Source organism: Colobus angolensis, unplaced genomic scaffold (genome assembly GCF_000951035.1).
Source record: "Colobus angolensis palliatus isolate OR3802 unplaced genomic scaffold, Cang.pa_1.0 Scaffold201, whole genome shotgun sequence".
In the NCBI taxonomy this organism is placed as follows: Eukaryota; Metazoa; Chordata; class Mammalia; order Primates; family Cercopithecidae; genus Colobus; species Colobus angolensis.
The window spans coordinates 4780193-4806640 of NW_012115167.1; the positions used below are offsets into that span (position 1 = coordinate 4780193).

General features: G+C 39.7%; 1 protein-coding gene across 2 annotated transcripts in view; it reads right to left on the reverse strand.

Moving 5' to 3' along the window:
• The window catches only part of PUS10 (pseudouridylate synthase 10), a 68776-nt gene that overhangs the window by 2020 nt on the left and 40308 nt on the right, over positions 1–26448 (reverse strand). For both annotated transcript variants that reach the window (XM_011941823.1, XM_011941824.1), the window contains 11 exons: positions 25195–25256; positions 24812–24857; positions 22581–22645; positions 21230–21315; positions 20167–20292; positions 13325–13381; positions 12382–12458; positions 12233–12288; positions 11284–11401; positions 5225–5367; positions 2561–2660 (listed from right to left, as the gene is read on the reverse strand). In XM_011941823.1, the coding sequence (XP_011797213.1) occupies positions 2561–2660; positions 5225–5367; positions 11284–11401; positions 12233–12288; positions 12382–12458; positions 13325–13381; positions 20167–20292; positions 21230–21315; positions 22581–22645; positions 24812–24857; positions 25195–25256 (936 nt within the window). The remainder of the gene's footprint in view (positions 1–2560; positions 2661–5224; positions 5368–11283; positions 11402–12232; positions 12289–12381; positions 12459–13324; positions 13382–20166; positions 20293–21229; positions 21316–22580; positions 22646–24811; positions 24858–25194; positions 25257–26448) is intronic.

Genomic DNA, 26448 nt, shown 5'->3' on the forward strand with positions numbered 1-26448 from the left:
AAGTCATTAAAACAGATACTGCTGTTGTGGTAAGCATTTGCTGGTAATGCTGTATAAATTTAATAGTTTTAATATAATGCAACAGAAGAAATTGCATTTGAAGAAAAGAGCTATTGAATACCATAAATTAACACCCTCAAGTCTGTTCTAGGGATTCTTGGACCTGAGGTCTTCTGAATTAATTGAATAGCAGTATTTGGCTACTCAGTTGGTTATTAATTGTGCTTTTTGACTGATAAGAGAATACATTTAAAAATTTTAAATGGTATTTATGGGGCTAGACGTGGTGGCTTACACCTTTAATCCCAGCACTTTGGGAGGCCGAGGTGGGCAGATCACTCAAGGTCAAGAGTTCAAGACCAGCCTGGCCAACATGGCAAAACCCTGTCTCCACTAAAAATACAAAATTTAGCCAAGCATGGTGGCACACGCCTGTAGTCCCACCTACTCAGGAAGCTGAGGCAGGAGAATAGCTTGAGCCCAGGAGGCAGAGGTTGCAGTGAGCTGAAATCATGCCACGGCACTCTAGCCTGGGCGACAGAATGAGACTCCATCTCAAAAAAAAAAAAAAAAATGGTATTTATGAGTCAAAGCAGCAAACAAATTCAAGTGACTACACTCATTTTCCCTCAGAAGTCTCAGAAACTTTCATTCTTCTGATCATTTTCATTCTCTCATCTTGCATTGAACAAATATTCAAGTAGTCTATACGCTTATAAGTCTTGTTTGCAACATAGCAACAAAATGTGAAATAAATGATTATGAAAGATGACCTGGAACTAGAAAAGGATTAAGGATCTTTGTGCTTCACTTCTGTAGAATTTCTGTTTCTTTAAAATCCAGTTCATCTATCTCTACTTACCTTTATTTTGTTCTTCTAGGACAAAACCTTGACCTTTGAGTCAGAATGAAATTACAGTAAACAGACTGTTTGTCTCCACATAAACACATACCAGGTCTATCAAAGGCTAGAGGATCTACTTTAAGAGAAAGTTAAAAACAAAGCAAAAAAAAAAAAAAACAACCCCACTGTATCTGTGGTTTTTATTGACATTTAAAGTTTAAAACGTGAAATTATTTACTGAAAATTTCTTCATTAATCCATGAGTCACTTCATGTACTGGCTTCAAAAAAAAAGGTGTTAGAAAAGCCTAAATAGCTACATGTGTATGTGTCTTTTACAAATCTCAAGAAGATATTTTGGTTCTGTTTCAGAATATAGCCATATACCAAACACCCAAATGTAAATTAATGAGTGTTTTCTCAAGCTGAAAATAAAACATGACTGATCACAATCTCTGTGTGTGTGGAGGGAGGCATGTTGTAGTGCTTACAAAGCTCCACAGTGATTCCAGTGGGCAGTCAGTGTTGAGAAACACTGGCCTGTGAGTCTTTGACACTCCTAACTGTTCGGAGAATTAAGGAAAAAAAAGATCAATGCAAGCCTGGGCAACACGGTGAGACCGCATCTCAACATCAACAACAAAAGCCAGGCATAGTGGCTCATGCCTGTGGTCCCAGCTACTCGGGAGACTGAGGCAGGAGGATTGCTTGAGCCTGGGAGGTCAGGGTTGCAGTGAGCCGTGATCGTACCACTGCACTCCAGCCTGGGTGACAGAGCAAGACACTGTCTCAAAAAAAAAAAAAAAAAAATGAATGGAGTAGAGATTTTCTTTAACAGAAGGTTGTCTTCCTCCAAATGATAGTTTCACTGAAGAGGCTCCCTGCAACCTTGAGGGCATGATCACTGGCTGTACTGCAGGAGCTAACCTAATCCCAGAGCACTTGAGAGAACTGCTAGTAGGGAAATACTACTCCAGTGATCATTTGATTACCATAGATGTTTTCACATTGGGCAACTATGCCCACTTCTTTCTATAACTTTGATATTATTCCCAAGTACAAATCCCCAAGTCCTAAGATTCTGGGGAGAGTAGTGGGGGAGGTACTCTATTCCTAGTCAGATTTTCATGAAGAAACACTACTCGTGACTCAACACCTATTGATACTCAAATGAAATATTTATGGAGACTTGCCCGACAGAACCATTCTTACAATTACTTTAGAATTTAACCTTGTTTCAATTCAGACTATAAGAGCAGAGAACTTGGACCACATCACAGGGGTCCTTATAGAACTGCTTTTATGAAGAACCATTGGCTCACCTCACTTTCTTACCCTTGTGAATCAATGTTTCTGAATAGCCTGCTTTAAAGTCTATAAAATGCAACAGGTATGGGAATGAATTCTCTAGAGTCCAAAGGACATATGGAGAACACTTACAACTTCATTTCCTTGCTTGGTTTAAGGGTTTAGATTTGATAAAGCACAGTTAGTAAATTAGCTATATATTTGCAAGGAACATAAATGAGACCTCGTATTAAAAACAAACAAAAAAAATCCAAAGACAGTCCCTCCCTTCAATACAATGTTACTGTGAGATTTTCACCATTCTCAAATACCTGTGGAGGTGGGTAGTACTAAAACAGTTTAATGCCAAAGAGCATAACTTTGGCTGAATTCAGTTTGCCAATGTGCATTCCATAATAAAACGGTTTACCTCAACATCCAGCTCAAGAATGTCTGCGGTCACATTCATCAGGGACCCAATGTTTGGCTTGGTTCTCCCGAAGTCTCCATGTACAAACTCTTTAATGTAGCTGGGGTTTGTTTAAGGAAAAAATGAAGACAGCATGCTGTGCCAACTATTTGGTAAGATTTGACAGGCAAAAATGATAACAAGAGCATAAATGTTACAAAAGAGAGGTTATTTCTGAGCTCTGACTTGTGTCTTAAAAAAAAAGCTTTGGCAAGGTGATTCCTAGTAGGCTGGCAGCCAACATCAGAGCCTGGGAAATGTGTTTACATCAAACTTACCAAAAATCATTACTCTTTTTTTTTATAGCTCATCTCCAAGTGCCAAGGTTTGGATGTGGATTTTAAAAATTAACTATAGCTGAATGCTTTTATTAAAAAACAACTTGGCCACAATTTCTATATTATCATCTTGTTAGTCCCATTTTTTAATAATGGCAACTGTCACCTGCCAGATGGTAGGTTTCCACAGCGTCACACACAGAATGATCTCAATGACGGCATTCCTTGTAACATGACCCAGAGGCAATAGGATGGAAGGAATAATGAGACTATTAGTTTAGTCTTAATGACGGCTCTTCAGAAGGATTACCAAAGACCTACCATCTAGTTTGCTAACATGGTTAGCAAAAGAACTAAGTTAATTCTCTCTTTTTTTAAGGGGCAACTTTGTATTTCCCTCATAGGTCTTCAAATTTTGAAATCAATAACTAATTCTAGAATTTGCTTTTAAGATTAACATTCCTTACACAGGACTGTACTGCAGCTTTGACAATATTTATCTAAAAGATTTGTTTTTGCCACCATTCAGTAAAAATGCAGCATTATGTTTTGTTCTACAAACCAGCATTTAGTAGAAAATAATTAATGGAACTTGAATAGAGAAACAAATTTGTTTCTAGACGGTGAAAAATCTATACTATAATATGCTGATATTATGTCCTCACTTTCTGAACGTTTTGCTCACTCTACTTTTGCCAAATGTTTTGACTAAAGCACAAGACATATAATTATCTAGTAACTGTCTTTTTTGATAAACTCACAACTACCCAACAATTGTTATTTATTGTCTCTCATTTTCTTTAAAGAATCCCCTTCTGCGTAGCAATGATGAAGAGAGAAAACCAAATAGCCCCAGAATAACCAGTTAAAACATCCAGAGAAGTTCTTATTCCTAACCAGAGGGACAAGGTTTAAGTCAAATGAGCTATCTCAGTGCACTGATCAATGTAAATATATAAGGTATATATAAAGTAAATTTAGTAAGTGAAGAATTCATATACTTCTGTGTATTACCATGTGGCATCTAAAGCTTTAACACATAGTCTTTCTTGGCTAAAACCTTAAGTACATGTACATGGCTGGTTCTAAAAATGTTTTAATAGGATTGAAAAGACATCATATTCTACAAAAGACATTTCTCCTTGGCCCACCAAAACTAAAGGCCAAGATTAGGTAAGAAGATTTTTAAAAATACATACATGATTTGAAATTCCATCCATAATAGGCAAATATGCTCCAAATAACAAAGATACAAAGATCTGTCCACTGGAGTCTAAATTGAAATTGATGCAAATTACAAAATTTAGAAGATTTTAAGAGTAGATAACCTATACTTGGCTTAGCTGAGTAAATCCAGGTCCCGGGGTGGCGCAGGGGAAGAAGTGAATGCAGGTTGGTGGGGAAGGACAGGCAGACTAGTTACAGCAATATAGTAAGAATGGTATTTGGTAATTAAAATTTGCTTTTTTTCCATATATATATAGTGTGTATGTATGTGTATATATACACACACACATACAATAGTACATCATTAATTCTATACCAGTTAGAAGGCACTTTGTCACTTCATGCTATTGGATCACATAATAATATAAAACCAAGAAGCAAACAAAAACTAGGAAGACCTTCAAAAAGTAAACTAAAGCTAAGCCTGTTAGAGGTCCCTGATATATTTAAATCAGCGACTCAGTTCTGATACAAAAATCGTAACAGGTCAGGTTAGATTATGAACAAATTATCAGCCTTGGACTATGGATATTTTAACTCTGAATCTCAACCTTTCTGTAATACAGTCAAAGCTCTTTGCAGTCTGAAAATGGTGCTAATGATATGTCATCTGAGTCGTTTTAGTTTTGTTTTTTTCGCAAGGCACGTAAAGATATTCTCTGTTGTACTAGGCCAGTGGCCAAGTAAAGATCATGATGTAAAGTAGTGCTATTCCCATCTACTACTACCTGTGTTTAACCATCTGAGGCAAATACTTGAAATGTTGAAAAGACCTAAATATGGTCATAAATACGTGACTTGCAAATAATGCCAAGATAGCAAATGAATCCATCAAAAGTATTTTCTGAATACTATGCGCTCAGCACTGTGTAAGACACTGCAATTACAGGAAACGTAACTTTAAAGCTGACATTGAACTCACTGCTACCTCTGTTTAGAATCATTTTGAAAAACAAATTTAGTGGGAAAAAAACACATCCAAGAAACAAAAATATTCTTCTGCAGTATAATCCTTTCCCGAATCCCTCCCAGACCAAGCTGACCCTGTTTTCCAGGGCAGCATGAACTTTTCCAACAGGGTTCTGGCTCGATGGCGGCAGTGCAGCAGGTGGAAGGATACGTGCCGGCCTGAGTTTTCAAGCGCAGGCGGAAGTGGTGCTCATCCACATACTGCGTCTCCATGGAGTGAATGACCCGAGCTCGCACAGCCAGGGGCCTTCGGTGAAGCACGCGCAAAGGTGTTTTCTGGTCGATCTTTAAGTCCTAGGGGAGAATGTGACACACAGTCCCGGAGTCACAGCTTTGCTACCCAGTGAAGCCTATCTTAGCCCTTCCCTTACCATCCATAGCTCACCACAGATGTTTCCTTTAGAGAACTCCATCTGTATCACGGGGTGGACACTAATTAATGGTAAAATGAATTGAGTCCCGTTAGGTTCAAACTCTGTGGGACTTCTCATAAGCCAGTCTATCATTACTCCTTTTCTGGGCCCCAGTAACCTCGCCATTTAAAGAGGGCTTTGAAGCAAATAGATCTCTTTTACTCTCATATTTAATAAACTGGTGAAGGCCCTGGAGTTCTGGCCTGCCCTTAAGGTCTATCGGGTTGCCCTAAAGACAAGGCCTTTCCTTTGTTTACTTTTTTTTTTTTTCCTTTTTTTGAGACAGAGTCTCGCTCTGTCGCCCAGGCTGGAGTTCAGTGGTGCAGTGTCGGCTCACCGCAAACTCTGCCGCCCGTATTCAAGCGATTCTCCTGCCTCAGCCTTCCAAGTAGCTGGGACTACAGGCGCCTGCCATTGCGCCAGGCTAATTTGTGTAGAGATGGGGTTTCACCGTGTTAGCCAGGCTGGTCTCACTTCTCCTGACCTCGTGATCCGCCCGCCTCGGCCTCCCAAAGTGCTGGGATTATAGGCATGAGCCACCGCGTCCGGCCCCTTTACCTTTTTTTTCTAACCCAACAGAGTGACCTAAGAGTGGGGATTTCAGGCTGCGTGAGAAACGGCTGGTTGCAGAAGGTGGGACATCAGCATCGCTTGGGTGTATGGCAGTTTGTTTATTTGAGACAAGGTCTCGCTCTGTTGCCCAGGCTTGAGTGCAGGGGCGCCATCTCGGCTCACTTGCAACCTCCAATTCCTGAGTTCAAGCGATTCTCCTGCCTCAGCCTCCAGAGTAGCCAGAATTACAGGCACACACCGCCATGCTCAGCTAATTTTTGTATTTTTTTGGTAGAGACGTGGTTTCACCATATTGGCCAAGCTAATCTCCAACTCCCGACCTCAGGTGATCTGCCCTCCTCAGCCTCCCAAAGGGCTGGGATTATAGGTGCGCACCACCGCGCCCCGCCGAGTTTGCATGTTTTAGGGAGACCCACATACCTACTGTCAGGGGTGGGTTGTTTGGGATTTTTTGGGTTTTTTTTTGGTGAAGGAAAAGGGCTATACAAAAGGATACATCTGGAAAAGATATTAATATTAATACATCTTGTTTAGGGTGATATTTCAATATAATAATTACAAATCGATGTGCATAATAAACCAGGACCTTTCAATGTTTGTTAGCCCAGCTTGCAACTAATAATACTGCATGTCTTTTTACATTTCAGATTTTTTAGGGACACAGGCTTGTTTTTCACACAATTCGTTCAAGTTAGAGATTTTCTGTCACAAGATAAAAATTAAGAAATAGAGGTTAACACTGTAAAAGGTCAACTAATTCCAAGTTTTAAAAATTGGGCGTAATCAGAAATTCAGATTCATAAGAACTGAATCCTCTGCATTTTCTTGTCAGAACAACTCTTCCTAATTTCCATGGTTCTTGAATGCCGGAAGGCCTGCTAACGAAAGAAAAGTTTCTGTTTGGTCTCTCCTCTATCAAGTTCTCCACCAAGAAAAAAAGAGCAAGTTCTAACAAACACCACATTTGAAAGGGTGTGGCTGTTTTTACCAGAGTGGTGAGTCAATGGCTCCTCCTAACTCTGTGGTTTTTATGATTCTTTGATTTTATTATAGAAATACTTTGTCCTGATGAGATAAGCTGTCTCCATAAGACCTGATTTTTCTCTGGTCAAAGAGACAAAAAAACAAACAAACAAACAAACAAAAAACATAAATAAAGGACAAGGCTGAACTGTGAAGGAATCTATAAAGACATGGCTTCCACTTTAGAGAAACAGCAGGCCTTTAAATTAACGACTATCTATGGAGTCCTCTCCCCTGCTTCCTTTACCTTTAGAGTTATTCATTCCTAGTACTCTGACCATGAGACTGTCGGTCAATGGAAATACCACGAGTCACATGTCTTTTTTGGTTTGTTTTTAGTTGATAAAAGGAAACTACTTCATTTATTCTAATATTGCACTCTGCTGCTCCCGTACTGCTGAGTTTTCAGAAACACACACACACATACGCTTGTTTTTTTTTTAGAAATAGGTTGCTCCTGAAGAGGAGATAAGTAGTAAATTTGAGATGACTTTTTCTCAGTATGGGGAAGAAAGTCAGTTTTTATAATTTTTATGCCAACTGGAATATTTGAAAACTAAAAACATTTTTTGGCCGGGCGCGGTGGCTCAAGCCTGTAATCCCAGCACTTTGGGAGGCCGAGACGGGCGGATCACGAGGTCAGGAGATCGAGACCATCCTGGCTAACCCGGTGAAACCCCGTCTCTACTAAAAAATACAAAAAACTAGCCGGGCGACGTGGCGGGCGCCTGTAGTCCCAGCTACTTGGGAGGCTGAGGCAGGAGAATGGCGTAAACCCAGGAGGCGGAGCTTGCAGTGAGCTGAGATCCGGCCACTGCACTCCAGCCTGGGCGGCAGAGCGAGACTCCGTCTCAAAAAAAAAAAAAAAAATTTTTTTGAAATCAACTAGTTGCATCAGTCTACTTAGGCTATGGACCATTAAAAGGGACCCTTTCACCACTTAGTCTGTACCTATGAAAATCATCTTTCAGCCCAGGCTGGAGTGCAATGGCACAATGATGGCTCACTGTGGCCTCGACCTCCTGGGTTCAAGCAATCCTCCTGCCTTGGCTTCCCAAAGTGTTGGGATTACAGGCACGAGCCACTGCAACTGACCTCAGCGTTATTTCTGAATTATCTCTATGGCTACCCCCAAACTATGAACCTATTTTTTAAATGAGTTTATTATTCCCACGACATTCTCAATGACTTGTACAACCCATGTGAAGGCATAGAGAAATTTAGAAATTCATTTTGCAATCTTAAAGATATCTGTCTATATTATAACTACCATCCTAAGAACCTTATGTAGTATGGCCAAAAGCCAAAGGGCCTTAGCTATAGAATCACAGAATCTGAGAACTGGAGAGGCCATTGGAGATGATCTAGTCCATCTCCTCATTTTATAAATGACTTTCCTTAAGTAGGTGAATGATTTGTACATTTTTACGAAAATACTCATACTATAAACATTATTCTGCACTTTGCTTTTTTCTCATGTCATAAGTGCTCCTATGAGTCATAGATATAGACATACCTCTATCTTTTTTCCCAGCATTTTTAGGTACATATGTACATACTAATATGTAAATTAAATAGGGTCATATGCTGGTTTTGTTTTTGCTTTTATTTTGAGATGCAGTCTTACTCTGTTCCCCAGGCTGACTCTGTGCCCCAGGCTGGAGTGCTGTGACGCAATCTTGGCTCACTGCAATCTCTGACCTCTGGGTTCAAGCTATTCTCATGCCTCATCCTTCCAAGTAGCTGGGACTACAGGCATGCACCACCACACCCGGCTAATTTTTTGTATTTTCAGTAGAGATGGGGTTTCGCCATGTTGGCCAGGCTGGTCTCAAACTCCTGGCCTCAAGTAATTTATCCACCCACCTCAGCCCCCTAAAGTGCTGGGATTACAAGAGTAAGCCACCATGCCTGGCCTGATTTTGTTTTTTCAATAGCTGTATAATATCCCAATTTACTCTACCGTTTCCTTATTGAGGGACGTTGATTATGTTCCCAGTCTTTTTTTTGTTGATTCTGCCACTTAAAGCCCTTAAACACCGTGTACGTATTCTTATGCACTGGAGTTTTATTTCTACAGGACAGTTCAGTATATTTTAAATTTTTAGTCACTACGATGTTGTTTTTGAAAAAGGCTGAAACACTACATTTCTACTGAGAACTCTTCTCCACTCCAACCCACTGATAGGTATTATTAGTCTAAGGGGAATAAAGTGATGTCTTATTGTTACATCAACCTTTTCAAATGATTCTTGGCCACTGGAGTTACTCTTTTTGCAGCTAACTGGTTCATATCCTTTGTCTATTTTTATTTGTTGTGTGTTCATATTTTTCATAAGTATAAATTCTATTTATAGTCTCTTTTGCCATACAATTTGTTTTCTACATAATCCGCTACATGTGTATACATATATATATATATATATATATATATGTGTGTGTGTGTGTGTGTGTGTGTGTGTTTGTGTGTGCTTAAATCACAGTCTCCGACCTTTTTGGCGCCAGGGACCAGTTTCTGGGAAGACTATTTTTCTATGAACTGGGGAAGGAGGGGATGGTTTGGGGATGATTCAAGCTTGTTACATTTATTGTGCACTTTATTTCCATTATTATTACATTGTAATATATAATGAAATAATTTTACAACTCACCATAATGTAGATTCAGTGGGAGCCCTGAGCTTGTTTTCCTGCAACTGATGGATCATCAGGCATTAGATTTTCATAAGGAGCATGCAACCTAGATCCCTCGCATGTGTCATTTCCAACAGGGTTCACGCTTTTATAAGAATCTAATGCCACCACTGGTCTGACAGGAGACAGAGCTCAGGTGGTAATGTGAGTGATGGGGAGCAGCTGTAAATACAGATGAAGCTTTGCTCTCTCATCCACTGCTCATTTTCTGCTGTGTGGCTAGATTCCTAACTGGTCACCAGCCAGTACCACCAGAGGGTTGAGAAGCCCTGGCTTAAATCACAGCATATCATCCTCTCTAGAGTCTATACTTTTATTTCTTTCCTTAGCACTTACCAGAAACATTTTCCTGTGTCAATAAATATTTATCTACCACATAATTTTCAATGGTTGAATAGTAGTAGTCCATTATACAGATAAGTCATTAATATTAAATCAGTTCCTTCTAGTAGGTCATCTAGGTTGTTGCAAAATATTGCCTATTTAAACAATGGTAACTATATGTGTCTCTGTGCCCATGTATGCTCATTCCTTGCATTTGAAAGTAAACTGTTTTTGGCTGGGCACGGTGGCTCACGCCTGTAGTCCCAGCACTTTGGGAGGCTGGGGCAGGGGGATGACAAGGTCAGGAGTTCAAGACCAGACAGGCCAACATGGCGAAACCCCGTCTCTACTAAATATACAAAAATTAACCAGGTGTGGTGGCGGGCACCTGTAATCCCAGCTACACGGAAGGCTGAGGCAGGAGAATCACCTGAACCTGGGAGGTGGAGGTTGCAGTGAGCCAAGATCATGCCATTGCACTCCAGCCCGGTGACAAGAGCAAGACTCTGTCTCAAAAAAAAAAAAGAAGCAAAGAAAAAAGAAAAAAAGGAAGTAAACTATTTATATAAGAAGAGGTGGGGGCAGGTGGTAAGAAGTATTAAGAAGTATGCACGTGAACAGGCAGACACATGCTCAGGTATAGGAAAACTTCACATGTGGCAAAATGCATGTGCTTTACATATATGATATATTTTATTCATGTACTTAATCTCAGCATCAGTTCTATTAGATAACTGCTATTTTATATGTATTTTTGACAAATGACCAAAGATGATAATAGCATTGCCGAGTTTTTCCTATGTGCCAGGTACTGTTCTAAGTGCTTTATCTAATTAAACTCATTTAATTATTTTAACTAATTTTATAGATGAAGAAATTGAAGCAGAAAGAGGATAAGTAACTTGTCCAAAGCCACACAGCTCAGAAATGCAGATCCAGGATTTGCACCCAGGCAGTCTGTCTTCAGAGTAGGGCTCTTCCCCACTGGCCACACTGCTGCTCCAGCGGCTTAGATGACATGCCCAGCCCTTCAGCTAGTCAGTGGCAGAACCAGGCGTGGAACCCAGGTCTTGCTGACCCCAAAGCCCATGCCCTGTGACTTGCTAGTAATAAATTAGAAGACAATGGGATCTTTGATAGGCAACAGAAAAATGAAATAAAAAGAACAAGCACACTTAAACTACCTTTATGTCATTTAGGAATTCAGTGTCTTTCTTCTGGATCACTTTATCCGTCCATATTAAGGCACTGTAGGTCTTTGTCTTTTCTTCTTCACCTTCTTTCATATGTCCTATTGCCTCTCTAAACAAGAACAATTTTTAAAAGCTTGTCTGAATAAATAAAATGCAAACAAACCTTGCCCCAAATTAACCTTTCTTTGAAAATAGTTCCAATAAGATATAATTTACATATAATTTCTCAGTTTTAACTGTACAATTCAATGATTTTTAGTATGTTTTCAGAGTTGTGCAGCTATTACCACAATCTAGTTTTAGAAACTTTTATCACCCCAAAAAAGAAACTTTGTACCCACTAATGTCACTTCCCATTATTATTCCCCCCAAGCCCTAGACAACCATTAACTGACTTTCTATCTCTATAGATTTACCTATTCTGAACATTTCATATAATGAAATCATACAGTTACGTGGTGCTTGGTGACTGGCTACTTTCATTTCATAATGTTTTCAAGGTTCATCCAGGTTGCAGCATGTATCAGTACTTCATTCCTTTTTATTACCAAGTAATATTCCATTGTATGGATATATCACATTTTGTTTATTCATAGACACTTGGGTAGTTTCTACTTCTTTGCTATTGTGAATAATGTTACTAGGAATATCATGTACAAGTCTTTGTGTGGATGTTTGTTTTCATTTCTCTTGCATATATAATATCTAGAAATGGTTAAGATTTGTATTTCCCCAATGACTAATTATGTTGAGCATTTTTTCATACATTAATTGGCTATTCCTGTATCCTCCTTGCAGAAATGTCTACTTAATCATTTCCCCATTTTTAGTTGGGTTGTTAAGAGTTCTTTATATATTCTGGATGCAATTCCCTTATCAAGATATATGACCTGCAACTAAAACATCCCTTTGAAATCGTCTCCAGTGAGCCTACTCTTACCTTGTGACAAGCTGCAAGTCACGTACTTGGATTTTGTTAGATGAGTTATTAATTTTCTGTAGTAGCAGAAAAAGAAAAACAATTAGCAAGTCTAGCTCAGTTACAGAATTGCAGAAACATGACGATTTCCATGTCATGAAGTGGTTTACCTGCTGAAGTTCCTTAATTTCTTGTGAAGTGAAATGTACTCTATGAGGATTCACCAGCTCAATTGCAAAGGGCCTTCCTGGCAGCACACACCCCGTCATGAAACAGAAACGTGTTGATGGAGTTAACATTTGGGCTAATGCAAGAGGGTTAGGAGGTGTGAAAAATGGGTTGAGCTCTAGAGGACTGAAAGTTTAGTGACATGACTACATCTGAGGGAGGGAAGAATGTGTGAGAAGAATCAAGGGGCTTTTTGTGGGGGCAGAAGGGCTGCTAAACCCCAGCACAGGCAATATGTGAAAATGACTGCTTTCCCAAAGGCCCATGAACAAGCCTGTGTTAATTACAAAACACAGTTCAAATAACTGCTAATTAACTTAGTTACACTAATGTAAAGTTGTCACATGCAGCAATGCCCTGTTGAAATCCATCCTCCTAGCCTGATCCACTAGTGAAACGGAAAAGCTTTGGTTCCATGAGAGGAAGGAACTATAAGTCTCAAACAGTTGAGGATTAAATGTCATCATCTTTCTGATAATGCAGCAGGATAAAATGAGAGACATGAAGGTTAAGACAGCAGAATCACTTTTTAAATGAAGATGTACATTTTGAAAACTGTACTGGTCCTTCTGAAATGTTATTAAATGAAAAAATTAATAATCAAACTTTTGGAAAAAAAATCAGGCACCTCTTTGTTCATGCACATACAAGTCCCTTATAACCTACAGGTATGCAATCAGGATGGCCTCTGAAGAAATGATTCCTGTTAAGGTGTATTTCATATAATTCATAAAGGGGCCTCCATAATCCACAAAGCTTCCTCCCTTGGAGAAGCTCTCGACCTTGCTCACTTTGTTTTTCACTGAGTGACTACTAAGCCTGCTGTCTAGAAAGGATGAATATCAAAAAGTTAGTTCTAATCAGGTGATGCTGTTGCAGTCTTACCATTTCCTAATGTTCTCACATCTACATCTTCTCTTCCAGAGGATGAAAAATTAAAACCTTTGAAAAGCAGATAAAGAAAAAAAAATTAGAGACACCATAGCCCTAAGATATTCATTCCCAACCTTTGGTAGAAACCCAATTGAAGGTCTTGAACAATCTACAGGAGAATCCCCCGGGAAAGTCATCGTCCCACCTCTAATATCAATCTCTACTAAAAATAGTAATGCTACTAGTAAACACCATTTATTGAGAACTTATTATATGCCAGGCATTGGACTAAAAGTTTTATATATATGATTTAAATTTTATTTACTTATTTTTTTTTTAGAAATCTTACTCTGTCACCCAGGCTGGAGTGCAGTACCATGATCATGGCCGACTGCAACCTCAAACTCCTGGGCCCAATCAATCCTCTTGTCTCAGCCTCCCAAGTAGCTAGGATCACAAGTGCACACCAGCACACCCGGCTAATTTTTTAATTTTTGTAGAGATGAGGTCTTGCTTTATTGCCCAGGCTGGTCTTTAACTCCTGAATTCAAGCTATTCTCCTGCTTTGGCCTACCAAAGCACCGGAATTACAGGTGTGAGCCACTGCACCTGGACCATGTACTATTTAATCCTTATTATAACCTTATAAAGTAAGTACAAAATAAAAGAACACCAAGCTTCAGAAAAGTTAGGTAATGTTCCCAAGGTCACAGAAGTAAATGGCAGAGCTAGGTGTTGCTGATGTTAAAATCTGACCTTAACTACCATCCCACGGGAAAGCCAAGGCAGAATCCTGTTTGGAAGAAGAGCCCACCACCCCTCTGGCCATAAGCCTATGGTAAAAACTCTACCATCTTTCTTTTTTTCCTTAAAACAGAACCAAGTAAAAACATTCATTATTTAAGAATTAAACTCCATGAAAGAAAAAGGAGAGAAAAAAAGGTTTGACTCTAAAAAGCAAATTCATTATATATGTCATCAAACCAAAGCTGGAACCGTGATAAAACCACTGTATGCTCTATCATAAGTAGATCATCACAGACTAAAAGCTGCAAATATTGGAAGAGGAAAATTGTTTTTTGTTTTTGTTTTTGTTTTCAAAAAGGCAAGGGGCTTATACAACAACGTTTTTAGACACCGAACTAGGCCAGGCAGGAAGTAGGAGTCTGTGAACCACTAAGTCCCAAAAAACTCTCCATTCTGTGTTTACACTCCAGTGTGAAGTTACTAATAAATCCATAGGAACATCAGTATCTTCTAATCAGAGTCAACAGACTCAACTTGTAGTGCTAACAACAGATGGATTGCCATAGCTCAGTGGTGAATTCAAAAATGGCATCTGGGAAGCCGAAGATGCAGACTCCTTGGGGCTACGATTTGATTTATACCTGCCCACCCCTGTCTCCCTGTCAGCCCTGTCAGGAAAACAGGGGGTCCACAGTGACTGAACAGGAACCTGTGACTGGCAGGGGTGAAGGGAATGAACAGGACTCAAAGAGATAAGTCTACTAGTTACTGAAGGAGCAGAAATCTTAAATTCATAAGTCAGCCATAAAACTTCCCACAAATTCCAGCCCATCAGTAAGAAAGAGGTGTAGAAAGTTAGGCCCTTGGGAAGGCCACAAAAGCATTTGATCCAGACTAAAGGAGAAGGCATATTTACTGATCTTTTAGAAAAATGTTTCAAACCAGGCTGGGCACGGTGACTCATGCCTGTAATCCCAGCACTTTGGGAGGCTGAGGCGGGTGGATCATGAGGTCAGGAGATCGAGACCGTCCTGGCTAACATGGTGAAACCCGTCTCTATTAAAAATACAAAAAAATTAGCTGGGTGTGGTGGCATGTGCCTGTAGTCCCAGCTACTCAGGAGGCTGAGGCAGGAGAATGGCATGAACCCGGAAGGTGGAGTTTGCAGTGAGCCAAGATCGTGCCACTGCACTCCAGCCTGGGTGACAGGGCGAGACTCCGTCTCAAAAAAAAAAAAAAAAAAGAAAAATGTTTCAAACCTGAAAATTAAGGAAACATCCTTGGACCTCAGAGTGAGAGAAACTTGCGGGGGGCAAACCTGAAAACTTACTAGTGTGCAATTATAAATGGCAGCTGACAAAAAAGGAAAAGAAGCCACTCCCTTAAGTATTAGAAAATACATGCTTAAAACTTAGTTGAGTTTTTTAAACTCACATTGTGCCTTGGCTTATTCCCCTAAAAACCAAAATCAAGGGCAAGAATGATCAGGAACTATAAGGGGTTCAGCTAATCTGCAGTGGTCCTCGTACTTGGGACAGACAGACAATGGGACCAAAAGATGGGCAGAGGCCAGACAACGAAGGACCCAGAATATCCAGGTAAGTGGACTTCATCCTGTAGCTAGCCATTGACCAGCTTTTAGCAGGGAACTGACATGGAAAATATTTTTTCAATAAGTGAATTAATAAATATATTAGGAGAAGATTTCTTAGACATACAGATTTCTGAGAGCATGTCAAAATTATTACTCATTAGGGAATTAACAAGTAGATAATAAGACATGCAGTCTGAAGTGACTGAGAAACAAGTTTGTGTATCTCACATAGGGGAAGGGATGTTTATATAGGTAGCCACACTGTTCCATGCAATACTGGCTCAGTTTATAGAACTTTAACACTTAGGAGTACCACAGTTAGAACCATCTTCCCAGAGTTGTCAGATGTGAATCACTAATCAATAATAAGTAATATATCTGAGAAGGACAGGTTCAGCAAATTGATGTTATCAATCAGACATTTCAAACAACAAGATTTTATCTCCTGACAGGGAGCCAGTTAGCACTGAGGCCCAGAGGTCTGCTTTTTCTCAGGGGGCTCTCAATAAATTATGTCAGGACACATTCACAGCTATCAAGCATGCAATATTCTTCTTTTCAGTTTGGGGATAATTTTCCCCTCATCAAATGGAAAATGACAACAAACCACCTTCATTAAAAATTGTAAGGGGTAAACACAACTGTTTCAGAGTCAGTCCTCCAGCAGCCCTAGAGATAACAGGGTCTTCCCTGGGGCCCAAATAGAACTGAAACTTTCTTGAATCTTCTTAAAGAAAAGGAGTAAGGTGGCATAAGGGAAATGGCTGTGCTTTAGTCAAGAGTAGGCTGAGGTGGCCTTCCGGCACAGCATGACTGAGTGGGTTTAGAGTGCAGGTGCACAACCCCGCTCATTATGTAACCATGCCACATGAGGCACATTAGGTGCTCACTCACATGAGCTAATGCTTGGCTCGGTACCACTATTTTCTGTAAAATGTATAACTACCCTGCTGACGCTGTACATACTGTTCATACTGGGGCTTGTGCCCAGAGACAGAGAATAAAGCCATGTTGAAACTCTCTACAATTCCTTGAGTGTTCTTTCAGCTGCCCACCACTCATCCACCCACTGCCCTCAGTCCTCTGCTTGGGCTGGAACCCGACACTTGGTGTTGCACTTGATGTAGCAGGATACTGAGATTTAGAAGCGACAACACCCCTCTTGCCTGAGATTGGGATGATGTGGCTGAGACTGCCTTCCTAGCAGCCAAGCAGGTTATTCAGCAGGTACAAGCCCTTTGGGTTCACATTCTCCAACTGCATTGTGGACTGGGCCCACACCAGTGCTGAGGTGACCAATGTTTCCAACTGTTGGATCTGTACCGCCCTTCCAGCAGCAGCTATGGATGGTTTGCCCTGGCACATATATCCCACATCTGTAGAGAAGTGAACATGGTTGGAGACTTGAGGTCCCACGGCTGACGCCTGAAACACAATGCACAAGCTTTGGACAAAGGATGCTGCAAGACCCATGGCATGCTTGCCGCCTGGCTGGCCCATGGCATTTATGATGGATGGAGCTGGTTAATAGGGAAACATGTAGTATCCCCAGCCCAGGCACTGTGGTGCATAGAGCAACATTGGGGTAATACCACTGTGGGATGGCTACCCATCATGGTCTGTATAAACATAACACAATGTTGTACCTTTATCCCGGATAATCAGCAGAACATACAAGCAGCCCTGCAAGGGGTCTCACAGGAGATTAAGACAGTCGAGGGCTTTACTGATGACCCCCTGCAGAGATGGTGGGCATCCCCAGGCTCTGGCCTATGCTGGGCCCTAATAGACATAAGTAGCATAGTTGAGATCCTAGTAGTGATCTGTTGCTCTCTGTATTGTTGTTGTGGATTATGGATTCAGGGCTCTGCCCTATGGGCATGTGTCCCTGCCCAGAGGACACCCTCAGCCTGGGGGGTGGAGTATAAGGGAAATGGCTGCGCTTTAGTCAGGAGTAGATTGAGGCAGCCTTCCAGCACAGCATGACTCAGCAGGTTTGGTGCGCAGGCGCGCACCCCCACACATTATGTAACCATACCACGTGAGGCACCTTAGGTGATTACTCACATGAACTTGCGCTTGGCTTAGAGCCACTATTGTCTGTAAAAGGTATAACTATCCTGCTGATGTTGTACATATGGCTCATGCCTGGGCTTTTGCCCAGAGAGAGAGAATAAAGCCATGTCCAAAACTCCCTATGACTCCTGAGTGTTCTTTCAGCTACCCGCCACTCATCCACCCTCTCCCATCAGTCTTCAGCTTCGGCTGGAACCTGCCAGTTGGCGTGACAGGTGGCCCCAAAAAGAATTCAGATGAAACTTTTTGTGCTAAAGCTTTATTTTCATCCCTTCATAATCTGCATGTCTTACATGATAATTCATTTGTAAATACCAAATTAAGTGGGCAAAAAAGCTCATGGCAATAGCCGAGGATCTTTACTGCTAAGATTTTGGAAAATATTAGGGTGCTGGGACACTTTTATTTCCATTCAGTAAACAATTCTTAAAGACCCTTAAAGAAGGTCCACCTATGCGACAGGCAACAAATTATAAGAGGGATGTGGTTTGAAGTGTTTCTCTTTCCTCCTTGCAAGTCAGGGAGCTGGAAGGGTCAGCCATGTCTCATCTAGACCATGTGTTTGTCATGATCAAAGCATACTTATCTTAAGGTCTTTCAGAGAGAAGGATGGATTTCTAGCTGGTCTGTCAAAAAAAGGTTTTCTGGCTGAGTGTGGTGGTTCACGTCTGTAATCTCAGCACTTTGGGAGGCTGAGGCAGATGGATTGCTTGAGCTTAGAAGTTTGAGACTAGCCTTGGCAACATGGCAAAACTCCATCTCCACAAAAAATACAAAAAAATTAGCCAGGCATGGTGGTACATGCCTGTAGTCCCAGCTACTTGGGAGGCTGAGGCAGGAGGATTGCTTGAGCTCAGAAGGTAAAGGCTACAGTGAGCCATGATCCCACTACTGCACTATAGCCTGGGCAACAAAGTAAGACTCTGTCTCACCAAAAAAAAAAAAAAAAAAAAAAAAAAGTTTTCTAATTATGCTAGGAGCCTCATTCCAAAGAGTAACATCATTCATGCCCTGCAGTTTTTCCTGACGTGTAACACAATTTCCTGCAATTGAAATCACAAGACTTTATGCTGCCTTTGACCTGACAGGCCTGTTGAGACAAGGAAAACATAAACCTGATGGAACCTGACTCATCCCACGAACCTAGGCTCATTAATACCTAAATTCAAAAACAATACAGCTACCATTCAGTCTTTGTAAAATGGCTGCTGTTGATTTACTTTATCCAGGCCTGAACTTTATTCCAGGACACTTTATAGGTTAAGAGAGAAGCCAAACACTTACCAGTGATTACTCTTGAAGAAGCACTGGATGTGGAAGATGTGTTTTAATTTCCTTATATTCCCCCAAAGAGGCCAAGGCAGAGGTGTACCAACGTCAGGGCTTAGATGCATTCATTTAAAGTAGTTTCAGTTGTTTTGAATTTCCCCAGGAAAGAACAGTCATTTTTTTACTTTAGTTTTTATTTTCTTAGGCAGAATCTCACTCTTTCACCCAGGCTGGAGTGCAGTAGTCTGATCTCAGCTCACTGCAACCTCCGTCTCCTGGGTTCAAGCGATTCGTGCCTCAGTCTTCTAAGTAGCTGGGACTATAGGTGCGCACCACCAGGACTAGCTAATTTTCGTATTTTTAGTAGATACAGGGTCTCACCATGTTGCCCAGGCTGGTCTTGAATTCCTGGCTGCAAGTGATTCGCCTGCCTCAGTCTCCCAGAGTGCTGGGATTGCAGGCATGCGCCACTGCACCCGGCAGAGCAGTCATCTTGAGAGAGGACAGGCAGATATTCTTGAGTGCCTTGGCTGAAATCCAGCCCAGGCCAGTGGCACCCAGAACATGATGATCCCTGTTCACAGGAAGCCTATGGCCAAGAGGCCCAGACTTGGTAGTGATTAACAAAATATATAAATTTTTCTTGCCACCTCCAAGAACTCTATTCACGAATGTCAGTGTATTAAATATATGGCCGAGTGCAGTGGCTCCTGCCTATAATCCCAGCACTTTGGGAAGCCCAGGCAGGAGGGGCACTTGAGCCCAGGAGTTCAAGACCAGCCTGGACAACGTAGTGAGAGTCCCATCTCTAAAAATATATTAAAAAATAACCGAGCATGGTGGCGCATACCTGTGGTCCCAGCTACTCAGGACACTGAAATGGGAGGGTTGCTTGAGCCTGGGAGGTTGAGGCTGCACTCCAGCCTGGGTGACAGGGTGAGACCCTCTCTCTCAAAAAAAAGAGAAAAAAATATGAAGATTAGGTCAGGTGGGGTGGCTTATGCCTATAATCCCAGGACTTTGGGAGACCAAGGTGGGCAGATCATTTGAGCCCAGAAGGTTGAGGCTGCTGTGAACTGTGATTGTGCTACTGTAATCTAGCCTAGTTGACAAAGAAAGCCCCTATCTCAAAAAAAAAGAAATAAAGTATGAAGATTGTAACACTTACTCTCTGCCTTGAATACTGCCAACAGATGATCTGAAATTAACTCTTCCACTGAAGATTCCAGCTTTCTTTCTCCATCAATTATCCAAGGAGTTTGTGGTAGATTCCTGGAGTATTTATTATACCTTCCTAAGAAAGAAATAATCAGGCAGCCTGGATGGAATGGAGTAATTAACATAATAGGATAAAAAGAAAAGCAACAACTATAAGGGCCAATATCCTAAGTGCTACGATATACAACAAGGCCTATCCTTTACCTAACTAACAACTCAATTTGGAGACCTGGGACAGAGACATGTAGAGAATTAAATAAAAAGGTTTAAAGTAACAAAAAAATAGATGGGTAAATATATGATATGAATGGTGCATCAAATGAGTTTGAAAGGAATGCTCAATGTATTTAATTTGATTGGCTGACTGAACAAATAATATAATATTATTAATGTACCAAGGATTAAAAAAAAAACACACAACCAAACTTGCTTTTACACCTGATGAATAAAGCTACAGTAAGGCAGGTAGCTTTCACTGTCCTAGGATAGGATATTATAGTCAGGGCTGAAGAGCAATTTCACTTCAGCCATTACTATAAAACAGTTGTAACTTTCAAACAAAAATTTGTCTGCCAGATTACCTTCAGGGAAAGTCAATGAACAATTTCTTTCCAGTGGAAGCCAAGTGTTTAGTCATTTTGGAGATAATAAATTGTTTTTTCAAGTTTGCTTTTATGTTATAAAATAGCCTCTGTCCTGCTGTTTTTCTCCAAACCAGTTTTGGGTCTTTGCATCTACCCATATTTCTAGTTGACCATCTCTGATGAAAACTATTAAAACCTAGGAAGTGTCATTTCCTTTTGGCATGGCATTTAAAATAACTGATCTCCTAAGTGATCCTTCAGAATGCCCACAAAACCTAAAATAAGTTTGGCTATTGATTCTACTTCTCAAGAGAGTAAACTTATTAGAATCTAACAACAGCAATAAGAATAAAATAGAACAGGAGTCAGTTGAGCTTTCAGAAAGGAGAGTACGTTCAGTGTATGTATATTCTAGACTAAATATTTTACCAGCCACAAAAACAGCACCATGAGCACATTCAATTTCAAGAACAGTGCATACAGCCTTTGGTGAGTTTGGAGGACAAGGAAACTGCCTGCAAAACAAAATAAATTTTATAGCTATTTTCCAGACATAATATTGAATCACAAAACTTAGATGAATCAGCATCGTCTGAGACATACACAGAGCCCAAGTCTCTCGCTAACTTTTAGTTTCAGAACAATAAAGGTCTTGCAGGCCTGTAGAGTAACAATTTTAACATATGAGAGTGGCAGTAAATAAATAAGGGCTCTGCTGCTACCTTTCACCCTCGGGAGGCCTTATCTTCCTAGGCAAAAACTGCAATTACTTTTGCACCAACCTAATACTTTCCAATAGTCTCAAGATTTGAGGGAAAAATCCATACAAAGGAAGTGGAAGCCCCGTCAGGCTCTTTAACCATTTTGCTGTCCATGGTCATGTACAGTTTACTGCTGACTCTACCCTCCTTATCACATCATTGTTTGAAACGTATTGAAGAATCTTCAGGAAAGAAAACTACAGTAATATTTTATTTAATAAAATGAATGTACCGAGAATTAAAATGTAAGGTTTATTGCACTTATTTTATTTTATCATATTTTAACAAGTGAGGAAACTCATGAGCCTTCCTCTCCCTTTTCTGGAGATGAATGATACTAGGAAATACAGGACTAAGGATGTAATGGGCGTAGCACTGGGCTAGAATGTCACGAAATCTGGCTCCAGGTCTACTCTATTGCTAGCTTAGGCAAGTCAACTCCCTCTTTGGACACAATACCCTCTTCTAAAAGATCAAGAAGTTAGACCTAATTTGACTGGGCACAGTGGCTCACGCCTATAATCCCAGCACTTTGGGAGGGCAAGGCGGTTGGATCACCTGAGGTCAGGAGTTCAAGACCAGCCTGGCCAACATGGCGAAACCCAGTCTCTACTAAAAATACAAAAAATTAGCCGGGCAGTGGTGGTGCATGCCTATAATCCCAGCTACTTGGGAGGCTGAGGCAGAAGAATCACTAGAACCCAAGAGGCAGAGGTTGCAGTGAGCTGAGATTGCTCCACTATACTCTAGCCTGGGCAACAAAGGTGAAACTCCATCTCAAAAAATAAATAAATATATTTTTTTAAAAGACGTTAGACTTGATATTAATTTGACAAACATTTACTGAACACCACTATATGCCAGGTACTGAATCAGGGGTTGGAGAGATGACAATGACTAAGACACAATCCTGGCCCCTGAAATATATCATCTTGTTTCAGAGATAATCCAGCTTATCTCTAACATTCCCTTTATTCTAAAATTTCATGATGCTTGTTTGTTTCTATACTTCTACTTACTTAAGGAAATCCTCTTCTTTTATCTTATTCAAGGCTTTCATAACTGCCATTCTAGTGAATACAGACTATATAGGGTAAAATGAGAAGAAAAGACATTTTATTATCCAGACAAGAAAACGTCAGATGTGAAACACAGAACATGGTTGGAGAAATTGTATCATTTCATTATATCATTTCATATACTTAACATGGAGAAATACTTAAGCTTTTTAAGAAAATAAATAAAACTTAAGCATTCATGTCAGTTCTGCAACTGGCATACCTCTGTAACCCTTCTCTTCAATCTGGTCTATGTCTATAATAACAGGTAGATCTAGCAGAACAGGTCTTCTTCACCACACTGTCCCACTTCTCTCAAATTATGATATAATTCAAATATAAAAAATGATGACATTGTAGGAAGTGTGATTTAATTTTCTTTCCCTTGACTTCAACAGGAATTTAGATTGATTCAGCTACCTTTTCTTTCCTATATCCCTTCAGAGGTCACAGTATGTAATTTAGGAGTTGGCTGCCAGGGTAAGGGGTAAAGCAGAGTCAACCTGCCGACCCTGGCCATCTAGCAACTCAGTCTCACTCACCAGCCACAGAATAAGCAAATCCACTGTACTGAACAGAAGGGCATCTACAACAAATGTTCCACTTGGATTTTTTAAGATAAGAAAAGCCAAAGTGCATGCTAGATATACTAGAACTAATTAGTGCACATATACATGGCTTACTATGATAAATCACAATTATTTCTTCTGTTATGAGAAATCACATTTGACTGAAAAGGATTACAATGTAGGCAGCTCAACAGTTTATCACCAGTCAAAGGAATGATTTTTTCAAAATCATATTCTAGGGACCACTATGGCATTCTACAAGATACCATAGGGTTACAACTGAAATTAAGTGCCTGTTTGATAAGATATGAAATCTTAGGACTGAAAAAAATCTCAAAAGGTCATTCAATTTGCTCCCAGCCATAAGGCAAGCAAACTATACTTGAGTCTACAACTCCCACTGGCCAAATGGTGTGATGTCTATGATGCTTTAACAAAAATCTCTTAATCCTATTACTTGATGCCTATTATTATATTTCCTCAAGGGTAAATAAAATAAAACTAGGTTTTCAATATAGATACATCTTACAGGTTATTTGGGCAGAGCTTCCCAACTGGCGTGGCAAAGCAGTGGACTATGGTTGTGCCAAGATGTTGATCTCTTTAGTTCAGAAGGGCTGCTGGGCAGGACAGTGGAAACCCCAGTCCTGTTGCTGCCAGTCTGAAGCAACTCCATCCTGTTACGCTCAGGGTGCTGAACAAACATGGTAATATTTTAGATGTGCCATGATAAGAGAAAAGTAGGGAGGCGCTGCTTTCGGCTTGGTCTGCATTTCTAATTATTTCTGCACAGGGCATTAGGCAAATGTTACAAACTTCTTTCCCCCAGTTCTAAAAGGCCCAGCAATTAGTCAAAGCAAGAGGCAAAGCCAACAGATGTATATTTGACAATGAGCTTATGTTCTTTTTAACAATCGCAGCAACAAAATGAATGTAAGAAAAACTGTAGGAATGCCTAAGTCTGTGTACGAAACCACCTATGAAACTGACGCATGAAAGATGACCAATACCGCACCACATCATTCTATCCTGACACAATACGAGCTAAGAGTGTATGTTAACTAACTTGTCCATTAACGTGAAGATTAGCTAACATTAAGATGATAAGGAAGAGTTTGAATAAAACACTCTTTTTGCAAATGTAGCCAAAAAGAGGCCATGTTAATTCAGGACTGTCCTAAATAAAATAACTTACTTTGGATTATATATTCTAAACCTCAATTTCTGGAAAATGGATATCAGCTGAAAGTTTGGAATGCTACTGACACTTACCATTGATTTTCCCAGATGATGTAATTTGGGGTATTAAAATCTAAATGTCGAATTTAATAAGTAATAGTAATATCACCGAAACATTGATTCTAAATTTAACACCGTCAGGGGAACAATCTAGACACTGATACAAACATGAGGATGTTTGTGTGCTACAACTTCCTAGCCAGAGGTGAAGGTTGAAAAAGTTGAAAAAAAAAAAAATTAATGTAGCAAATGGAAATATTTAAAGACTGATTCTTAGTATAATAGAGTTGCCATGTTTCTAATGCATATCCTTTTTGTTGGAAATTTGAATATTCAGCTCAGACAAAACTCACTCAAGAGTAAGAAGCAGGAACCTTTCCTTACCTGTTTGTTTTTGGCTGGCTTAAAACAATCTGGGCATATCGCAGCTCTAAAATAAAATTCAAGTTAATATAAAAGGTTGAGTTTATTTTGGGGTAGATATAATTCAAATATATTTCGTACAAAATGGCTGTTAAACTCAGGACATCAGGAGCAGACAAAATGAATCCCTGTAGGAGCTACGTCGGTTTGCCCAGGAACCTATGTTCAAGGACACATTTTATTTTATTTTTTGAGGGCACATTTTAAACCTACTAAGACATAACAAGTTCTGAAATGCTTATTAGGAAGCATTTCCTATGCTTATGAGAAGCAATACTATTTTCATGAAAACCAAACAGCATTAACAATTTTACACCATTGACGTTGTTTACATGGCAACTTACAGGAAGTGGCAATCCTCAACTGTTTCTGGGTGAGCAAAGACCACACTCACTTCAAACAAGCTCTAAAAATTATAAAGACAGTTTAAAAATGAGCAAAAGGAAACTAACATCTAATAACTTATGAATGGAAATAGAAATTAATTCTCAAAGATTGGCTCAGAAAAGAATGACCAGAAAAACTGGAAATACTACTGCTCTCAAATCAACTTGTTCACAGGGCAGCTGTAAAGAAAATGGTTTTTGTTTTTTTTTAACTTCTACAACTCAGTCGTTAGTGATCCTACCAAAAAAGTTTTAAAATAAATTTGTATGCTTTTTGGACAAATGTGTAAATTAGGCGTGAAGATGAATGAGAATTTACAGAATTGAAAATAAATAATAATGTAAAGAAATGAAGAATTATTCTGCCAATACTATGATTTAAATTATTAGCAAGGCAAAAAACATACTATTCAGATCCCTAAAAACCGTATGAAGCTCCTTTTTAAAGCGCTCAAACGTCTTAATGTATTTGTAATTTTTTTGTTTTATTTCAAAAATTATACACTTAAATCATAAAATGATCAAATACAAGATAGTTTTTCAATCCCACTCCGCTGAAGCAGAACCATTAACAACTTGATGTTTTTTCTAGGCATTTTTGTGAATATAAATGTATACGTATTATGTTTTAAGACATGCTTTTGGAAAATCGCTTTAATATTATATCATGGAAATCTTTTCAACTCTAGGGACTGTCAGACATTTAAGCTACAGAAAATTTTTCTGTAACAACAACAACAAAAATGCTACAGTGAACATCCTTGTACACCAAAAAAGCATGATTTTATACTTTTACCTCCATGGAGAATACACAAAATTCCATATGGGTGAAGGGTGGCGGGGCGGGGGTTGGAGAGAATAGCTAAAAATGCCATACTATGTTACAATTTTGTCTTTATATTTACTGAGTTCATTGGATAGTTAGTAGACCTGTTAGCTACTCTGGAATCACAATAATGAATAGCTGTTTTTTTTTTTTTTTTTTTTTTGCTCCTTATTCTAATCTATACAATAATTAAAGTGAACAACGCATTCCTTTTATTCAGGGAAACTTCACTCAACCCACATCTTTTGTTTTCTATTTTCTGTTCTCACTGATATGACATGTAAAATTATTTGTGCTTCAAAACTGAAATTTGAGGTAAAAATATTTGCATTAATGACTTCTCTAACTTCCAAAATACTTTCATTACCTCATTTCCTCTTCATGCT